Genomic DNA, 9,832 nt, shown 5'->3' on the forward strand with positions numbered 1-9,832 from the left:
TGTTGCGTATATGTTTGTAATGGTTTCAAGTGTTTTTAGGTGTTTTTGTAAGTGTTTCATATGCATGTTTCAAGTGTTTCATCTGCCTTTAGACGTATGTTGCAAGTGTTGCGTATGAATGCTTCAAAAGTAGATCGGGTGTTGCATCTCCCTCCTCGCCTTCTGCTGTCTTACCTCGATGTCTCCTATTTTCAGCGGTAGCTGGGCATCCGCTGCCTCCTCCCTCTCTTTTCGACACTGGTGATGTTCGAGGCAACGCGGGCTCTATGTGGACACGTAAAATGACGCAGAAAAATAACTGCACGCGCGAGCGGCCAGACGTCGTGTCTGGACATCCGGACGCTAACAAACCCATGGAGAAAAACGTCATTTACCTTTGTTTTTTAATGACACGTGCGGGAGATGCCAAGGGGTCCGACCTGCACGCGTACGTGCACGGAAAGAAGGGGCCAGCGCCAAGCGAGCATGACCAATTGACCAGAGTTTCACGCGTTGGGCACACACAGTCGCGGTCGTTGGGCCGCTCAGTTACCAAGTTGGGCCGGCCCATCTTCAAGCAAGATTGGGGCGGGGGACCATCCCATGTGGCCTGACATTGGCCCACCTAAGCATACACGGCATCGTTGCGCCTCCGCCGTCGTCGTTGCGCCGAACGAAGACACGCTCCTTGGCTACGAAGCACTGGCGCACGCGGCACGCGCATCGTCATCGTCAATCGTCATCGTCCATCGCGACGCGTCTCGGGGCCCGCGCGGAGACGGAGACGGAGCGGAAGCGCCCAGTTTGACAGGAGCCGCTCAACCCAACTACCCAAGGAAAGCTGCCCGTTGCTTTGCTCCCTTCCGCATCTCCATCAGCGGCACGGCATTTAAATTCCATCGCATTCCATTCCGAACACACAAACTCACCACCACCACCGCGATCTCGCCGTCTCCCTCCCTCCCCCACGCCCCGAGCCCCCAAGGCCCAAGACCATGGCCGGCTACCCGCCGCCTCCCGGCTCCGGCTACCCCCACGGTCCGCCTCCACCTCCCGGCTACCGCGCCCCGCCGCCGTACGGCTCCCCGCCACCCCCCTCCGCCCCGCCCTTCGGCGGCGCGCCGCCGCCGCCGCCGCCAGGCGGCCCGTTCGCGTCGCTGGTGCCCTAGGCTTTCCCGCCTGGCACCGACCCCAACGTGGTGGCCTGCTTCAAGGCCGCCGACCGCGACGGCAGCGGCGTGATCGACGACAAGGAGCTGCAGTCCGCGCTGTCCGGCTACAACCAGAGCTTCAGCCTCCGCACCGTCCACCTCCTCATGTACATCTTCACCAACACCAACGTCCGCAAGATCGGTGAGTCAGTCAGACGAACGACCTCGCCCTCTCTCAGCCTCTTCTTCTTCAGCCTGCTCCTGCCGTTCTTCCTTCCAGTGCGCGGCACGGATCGATCGAGGTAGTGCGTTAGCTGGTGGCGGTGCCCTGCTCGTCGTGCTCGTCAGCGGTGCGGGTCTGCGTCGTCGTGCACGCAGCTCGACACCTGTAAGGCTGTAAGCCTCCGGGTTTGCCAAGCACTCTGACTAAGGGCCTGCACCCGCGCAAGATGTTTTGACTTTGGGAAATGGGAGGGAGAAGGGTAGTACGCGGTAACCGAGTCATAGCCACCTTAGTTTATTGTGTTGTTATTGCCAAAGTTTTTTTCTTTTTGAGGGGAATTTAAACTTCCATTAACCAATCATGTCAAGTTGGCAAAACCAAAATAGGGTTTAGTAAATCTAGAGGCTGTTTGGATGAGAGTCTTGTCTCTTGGCCGTCTTGGGGCAGGCAGCACATCTAGCCTCAGTTTACCAAGATCAAACGCATGGGAGTGTTTCCTGTTCTAGGTAGCTCTGTCCAGCTCTCAACCAAACAAGTTTTTAATAACTAAGATTCATCTGATCATGTAAAAGCAAATTGACAGTAGTAGTAAGATGTGACATCGCCCTCGCTAGTGCCTAGTGCACGGGTAGGGGCAGCCCGTCCCCGTTCACGATGGTGGCGTTGGTGCCATAGTCCCTTCGTCCTTTAATATCTGTCGTCGAGAACTAAACCCAGAAACCAATGTGAATGGCAAAAGACCGCCGTAACACCCCTATGTAACAATGACTTTCATCTGCACATTTGAATGGACATATCATTAATGCTATGTTTGTGGTGTGAAGAAGCACGCGTGCCACACACAACATTGATTTCTTTTACATCAAGCAAATCAGTGTGTGCTATGTGAGGCCACGATCGGGAGGTGAAGGGATAAGGCTGCCTGCTTGACGGTGGTACAGCTATGGGTGAGGCCCATGTGGAAGGGCAACGACAATTAATTGAGGACATCTAATTGTTCCCTCAATGATAAATATTTAGGGACGGATGAAGTATGTGTGTGCGTCCTAGATAGGACAAACATCATCCAACAGTCCACGTGACACGGACATTTACTCTAAGAGCAAATTTTACTTTCTTGACTTACACCTACTTCGAGATGGACTGTAACCATAATAGAAGTAATTTACATGTCTATCTATAAGTAGACCATCGCCCTCCACGTTACTGTAGTCCACCTCCTCAGTATAAAAACTTATTTGAAAAGTGTACAAAAACATTTTGTAGTATAATTTGTATTTTGAATTGTTTTCTATCAAAAATTATTATTCCAATTGTTATAAAAAGTTTTTAAAACAAAATATAACTAAGTGAATTCTTTTCGGAACTTATTTCTCTTTTCGCAGATGTTGAATAGCGAGAAGCTTATATACTTGTGTATACAAGCTGTTTATAAGAGCTTCTATAAAACAGCAAAAATCTCGAGCAAGTTGAACAATAAAAAATTTATATGTACTTGTCTATAATAGTTTTTGGAAATAGAAGTTTATCGATCTCAATAAATAGAAAAAAAAGTTTACACATGCCTAGATCACTATTCACTACAACAAAAGAGTTATGGCCCGATACGGTTAGTCACACGTTCCAATCCTGGGGAGGACGGCGCGGCGCGCGCTATCCACTGAGTTGGTGGGCTGCTGGATCATCGAGCTGATTGGGCTGTGACTCCCTGTGATGGCCTGATGGGCCTTTTATCTTTGGAGTAGTTTCTTTCACACGCATGCACGGGCCGGCGCCTCCCACAGTTTTCGGCCTAGTGTCGCAACGTCGCAAATCGGCAAATAAATGTCCCGTACGGGAGAGCCGAAGGAACATGGACCAGTTCAAAAACTATCCAAGCATCCTGGTGGACGTCCGGTGACTGAGTGCGGTAAGCACCCTTTGCAACATCAAGCCAAAGGATTAAACGCTTGTCACTGGACCTTGCCCTGAGAAGAAGTCGAAAGTGGTCAGATCGAATTACAAAAATTCATATAAGAATGTAAGATTCTGGCCACCTTCATCCTAGGGCAAGCTCACACATATGCCATATATGTGCTAGGCAACTTTTTTTTTTTGCCTACTGCAAAACTACTTAATGTTGTTTACCATTATTTTTTTTGTTTCACTTTAGTTAAGTTTGGAAATCAAAATTTACATCCTTTTTAAATTTCATTTATGCAACTATGCAAGCATGAGCAGGCCTTTCTTACTCCATTTGTCCCTCAATGTATCTCTAGATGTCGTTTCACAATATGAATTCTCACTTTAGTTAAGTTTACAAATCAAATATTTACCATCTTTTTTTATACTTCATTCATGCAACTATGCAAGTGTGAGTAGGATTTTCTTTTCCATAGGCTTTTTTTACTCAATCTGTTCTCAATGCACTTCTGCGTGCCATTTGACAATATGAATTTCGCTTTAGTTAAGTTTGGGAATAAACTATTTAGCATCTTTTTTATGCTTCGCGCATGCAACTATGCAAGCAAGAGTAGGATTTTCTTTTTCTTAACCATTTTTACTCCATATGTCCCTAAATGTACTTCTAGAATTTTTCAAACAACCTTGCATGTTAACATGGTCTATATGTGACAAGTTTTTTTTATCTGAGATTGTGTAGAGTCCAAAATGTTCATTTTGAATTCTTAGATTTTAAAATTGAAAATTATGAATTTTTAATGACCTTAAATGTTGACATGGTCTATACCAAAGTTGTAGCCTTTTACACAATCTACAACATTGTAGTTGACAATTTTGTATTTGATATAGTTGAGGAGCCCAAATATTACTTAGTCAAATCTATTTGAAAAAATATTTTTCATTTTATATTTTCTATAGGTGGGCCCACTCGTGTCAAGGCTATAAAGGGAATGTTCTTATGTTTCAATTGCTGTTATAGCAGTGCTGTAGCAGAGCCGATCGGAGCCTCAACTGTAGCTCATGGCTGTTCCATTTCGTAGTTCATTAAAAAAAAACGGTCATGCACTACAGTAAGACACAGTGTCAAACAGTCTCCACACCTTTTAGAGCCGGAGCACCTAAAAGCCGCGCCAACAAACGATGCCTTAAAACTGCATGCGTGAACACCGTGTTTAGCTAGTGGGCTTGATTTTTTTTTTTTGCTGTGTTTTCATTTTTTTTTGTTTGGAAACCATTTATAGATGCGGGACAAAGCCTGTCGTCTTAGTAAATGGCCAATTATAAAGATAGATATTATTCTCGTGCTACCTTTATGTAAATAGCCGGCTTACACTGAAAACAATTTACACAAATCTTTTTGGCAGAGTCTGTCTCTAAAACCTCCCAACTTTTTTATCACCGCTATAAATCACTTTTATATTAGTCTGACAGAGTGATAGTATGGTCTGAGTAGTCCGATCACCTCGTGCTATGGAGTCTTCCAACCTCACCAAAGGTGCACCACCAAAATCATGCACTAGTTTTGACGAAAATAGGCATGCACTGCACCCACCCGATTCAATGCGCCAAAGTTGTAGATGCCATAAAAAGCTTATAACTTATTTGTTTATACTAGGACATGTCCGTGCAAGCATTACTATGGGTGAAAAGACTATACTGAGTTTGTCTGTGACAAAGAGGCCTATCTTAGGCCCCGTTTAGATGCGAAAACTTTTGGCTTTTGGCCACTGTAGCACTTTCGTTTGTATTTGGCAAAAAATGTTCAATTATGGACTATTTAGGCTTAAAAGATTCATCTCGCCAATTACAGATAAACTGTGCAATTAGTTATTCTTTTTACTTACATTTAATACTCCATGCATGTGCCGCAAGATTTGATGTAACGGGGAATCTTGAAAATTTTTGGATTTTGGGTGAGATCTAAACAGGGCCTTATAAAAGTGAAAAATACGTACTCTGTTCCGTTGTACTTGATAGGATTTTCCTATAGAAGATTACTGGGCTATTTCCATAAGTGCATGCATTTAGGGCCTAACATCGAAATCATACATATATCGTCTTTATGTTCATTTTTCATAATCAATGCGAAACCGGCCTAGCTTGAGTTGCAGAGCTAGATGGATGGATGACAAGCTCAAAAAATAACATGAAATACGAGGCCGCTCGATTGAGCTATTGTTGATTTTTTCTTCTCCCCAAAACATGAACCACTCTCCATGAACTACCCTTTGTGTGTACGTCTACGTACGTCAATGAAACTCGCTTCCAAAACCATTTGAAAAGATAAATTAGACCTTTTCAAAAGCTAGATAACACTACAAATTTAGTTTTACAACTGAGGGAGCAAATTGGACTGCCCGAATAGTTGAAGAGGTCAAATAGATTTGTTTCCATATAGAATTTGGCGCTTTGGGCACGGTCACGTACGGCCCAGCTCGGTTTCTTGTTGGGGCTGCTGGCCATGAGCGAAGAGATTGAGGCGGTGGGGCCATGGGCCATGGCCTGCTGACCTTGTCCCACCTAAGCATACAGGGGGGTGTATGTACATGGCATGCACGGAACGAACAAAACGCGGGAACGCTATCGCCGCGCCGAAGACACGCTCCTTCCTTGGGCACGAAGCACTGGCGGGCGCGCGCATCCTCGCAACGCGTCTTCTGACTCGAGCCAGAAGAAGCGGACCCAGTTTGACACGCTCCCCAAGCCGTTTCGGTTCGCCACGTCATAAAACCCAGGCAGCCAGCCTCCAACTCCATCTCCAACCAAACCAAGGAAAAGGAGGAATCCATTCCATTTTCCATTCCCAACACAACCTCCCCCCGACCAGGCCACCACCGCGATCTCGCCGTCTCCCTCCTCCACGCCCCGACCCCGAGCCCCCAAGCGGCCACGCCCCCCATGGCCGGCTACCCCTACGGCTCCGGCGGGGGATACGGCGCCCCGCCGCCGTACGGCTCCTCGCCCGCGTCCTCCGCGCCGCCCTACGGCGAGACGAAGCCCCCCAAGGAAGGCAAGACCTCCTCCTCCTCCTCCGGCTCCGCGCCCCCCTACTACGGCGCGCCGCCCCCCTCCCAGCCCCCCTACGGCGGTGGGGCCGGCTACAGCGCACCACCCCAGCAGTACGGCGGCGCCCCGCCGCCGTACGGCGAGACGAAGCCCCCCAAGGAAGGCAAGACCTCCTCCGGCTCCGCGCCCCCCTACTACGGCGCGCCGCCCCCCTCCCAGCCCCCCTACGGCGGTGGGGGCGGCTACGGCGCACCACCCCAGCAGTACGGCGGCGCCCCGCCCTACGGCGCCCCAGCCCCGCCGTACGGGGGAGGAGGACCTGCAGGGTACGGCGGCAGCCCGTTCGCGTCGCTGGTGCCCTCGGCGTTCCCGCCGGGGACCGACCCCAACGTGGTGGCCTGCTTCCAGGCCGCCGACCGCGACGGCAGCGGCATGATCGACGACAAGGAGATGCAGTCCGCGCTGTCGGGGTACAACCAGAGCTTCAGCCTCCGCACCGTCCACCTCCTCATGTACCTCTTCACCAACACCAACGTCCGCAAGATCGGTGAGTCAGTCAGACGACCTCGCGCTATCTCAACCTCTTGAGACTTCAGCCCCCTCTGCTCCTGCCGTTGTTCGTTCTAGTGCGCGGCACGGATCGATTCGTGGTAGGGCGTTAGTTAGCTTGTTGGGGGCGGGCGGGTGCCCTGCTCGTCGTCCTCATCAGCGATGGTCAGCGGTGTCCGGTACTCCGGTCTGCGTCGTGCACGCAACTCTGCTCGGCACGTGTAATCCTCCGGGTTTGCCAAGCACTCTGACTAGCCGCCTTCACCTGCACAAGATGTTTTGACTTTGGGAAATGGGAAAAGGGTACGCCTACCGAGGCCTCATTGGCATTACCAGCGCAGCTCCTACGTGGGTTTACAGCCTCATTGACATTACCAGCGCAGCTCCTACGTGGGTTTACAATACTACTACTACTACCAGCCTGTGACAGGCACACGGATTTGTGTGCTCTGTGGTCCGTAGCGCCAATTTGATCCTTTCTTTAACAAGCCCAGAGCTTACTTTCTTTAGCAAGTTCGAGTTGGACATGGATTTAGTGGCAAATACAGTATTGATTTGATCAAGTAGACCCATTTTTTTATGTGCAGCGCAGAATCCAAGATGATTATGCAGAAGAGTAGACTGTAGACAACTTATGTGCTTATATAAGATTAAGTTCCAGTACTGACCATGTGCTGTAGATACTGCAAGGAACATGAAGTCCTGTTGGCAGTCTTATTGCAAACCATGGAACTTCTTTGTAGTGTGTCAACGATTGAGTACTGCTAGTAGGCCATGTTGCTCTCTAGCCATTTGCTGTAACGTGGCAGCCTGGCACATAGTTTGGCGATCAGGAAATGGAAGAGGCCTAATGGATTGTACCAGTCAGCTCTAGATGCGTTCATTTAGAAATTACTCACCAGTTACCAGCTGTCTCAGGCACACCGAGTGGTCTGTTCTTTGGTCTGTAGTGGCAAACTAGCAATTTGATCCGTTCTTAAAGAAGCAGATAGTTTACTTGCGTTTTGGACTTTGGTTGAGTGGCCAATATTGAATTGGTCTAGTAGATCCATTTCTTTATGTGCAGAATCCAAAATGATCATTTAGAGGACTAGGCTGTAGATGACTTAGGTAGTTATAGGGTTATTTTTTCCAGTGTCGTTCATGTGCTCAATATACTGCAAGTAACATGAAGTTCTTGTATGGAACTAGTGTTTGAACAATGAAGTATTGCTAGTAGGCTATGTCACTCTCCAGCTTTTCGATGTGACACTAGCACATAGTTTGGTAATGGCCGTGATGCCTTTTGGGCAATCCTGTTTTCTGGAGTTTAGATCCAGTTTGGTACAGATTCTGTGTAACTTGAAAGCCCTTACTGATCTTCATATTTAAAACAATTTATGCAAGATTTTCATATACCATTTTATTCAAGCCATGAGGCATGTGTTTCTTCATTCGTGTGACCTTAAAAGATCAGTGCTAACTTGTGTTTCTTTTTCTCTCCCTTTTTCCGACTAGTATGAAGACCACCTATATCAGATTCAGCATTTCCCTTCTGTCTCCTGTACAGTCTAGATTTCTCGTAATAAAAATATGCTAATGTTTGTTTCTGCCCTTTCAGGACCCAAGGAATTTACTTCTGTGTTTTACAGTCTTCAGAACTGGAGAGTAAGATGACCTACAACTTAATGTTCCCTTTTTCCCTTTACTGTAGTGAAGCAAAATTAACCAATGAAGTATTGTAGTGAAGCGATGTTTTGCTGTATTTTTCAGGCAATATTTGAGAGGTTTGATCGTGATCGAAGTGGTAGGATTGACACATCAGAACTGCGTGATGCTCTTGTCAGTCTGGGATATTCTGTCTCTCCAACCGTCCTCGATCTGCTTGTGTCTAAATTTGACAAGACTGGGGGCAAGAGCAAAGCAATTGAATATGATAACTTCATTGAGTAAGGACCTTCCTTCAATCTAACTGCTGCTCATTTCTTAACAATGTTTGCTGAACCTTATCAGTAAGGAAATTATTGTATTTCACAGTGTTGTCATGGATGTTCATAACTGGTTGATATCAGCCTATGAGGCTATGAGTAGTAAACTCGTCTTATAACTAGTTAAAGATTTAACTAGACTGATTCGTTAATGAACTGTCCTGCTAAGTTCAGTTATGTCTTCTGATGCAAGACTGTTGCGATGTCTAAAACTGATTTTTTTTTTAAATGTCCTATCTGCAATCTGCATTCAGTTTGTCATGTACCACAAATACTAACTTGCAATCTGCATTCAGTTTGTCATGTACCACAAATACTAACTGTGTTTTCTTTTTCTTCCTTTACCTCTGCAGATGCTGCCTCACTGTTAAGGTAACAACTAATGCCTGTACTGTAGTGTGCAAACGCGAACACTTCAAACTTCTCTTTGCATCTGATCGTGGAAATACAGTTATGATCTTACCTGTGGTCATTTATTTGGATTACTTTGCAGGGACTGACTGAGAAGTTCAAGGAGAAGGACACTGCGTACTCTGGGTCGGCAACTTTTACCGTACGAGGCCTTCATGCTGACCGTGCTCCCTTTCCTCATCGCGTAGTGGCAGTTCACTCCACAGCTCAGAACAAGCTTTATAAGCCTTTTTAAGTATTATTATGTAATACTATGCCTGCTGTACAAAGATGGTTATGCTCGCAGAGTTTTTTTAGATGAGTTTCAGTTCTGGATTTAGCATGTGTTGCGAGTCATAAAGTTACTCTGGAATGGAGAAGGTACTTGTTGGTTGAACAGATGCTTTATGGTTGTGGCCTGAGGGTGGGTATGGGACTATGGGTGGCTCAGAAATTGCTGCATTGTGGACTTATCAGTTTGTTGAATAAGAACTGCGCCCTCAATTCCAAATTATAAGACATTTTGGTTTTTTAGACACATTACTTCTACTATATATCTAGACTACTACTACTTTATATCTAGATATAGTGTATATTTAAGTGCATAGCAAAAGCTTTGTGTCAAG

At 46.8% G+C, this 9,832-nt stretch overlaps 1 protein-coding gene and 1 pseudogene across 1 annotated transcript; both read left to right on the top strand.

The window, feature by feature from the left end:
- The first annotated feature begins 974 nt into the window (after window positions 1–974).
- Window positions 975–2,749, top strand: LOC136479083 (calcium-binding protein CBP-like). Its single transcript, XM_066477059.1, has 3 exons — window positions 975–1,139; window positions 1,194–1,332; window positions 2,739–2,749. Exons 1-3 carry the CDS (start codon window positions 975–977, stop codon window positions 2,747–2,749), a joined length of 315 nt encoding a protein of 104 aa, XP_066333156.1.
- Window positions 1,339–9,612, top strand: LOC136483305 (calcium-binding protein CBP-like; annotated as a pseudogene).
- Window positions 9,613–9,832: the final 220 nt, after the last annotated feature.

Source organism: Miscanthus floridulus, chromosome 9 (assembly GCF_019320115.1).
Source record: "Miscanthus floridulus cultivar M001 chromosome 9, ASM1932011v1, whole genome shotgun sequence".
Lineage (NCBI taxonomy): Eukaryota > Viridiplantae > Streptophyta > Magnoliopsida > Poales > Poaceae > Miscanthus > Miscanthus floridulus.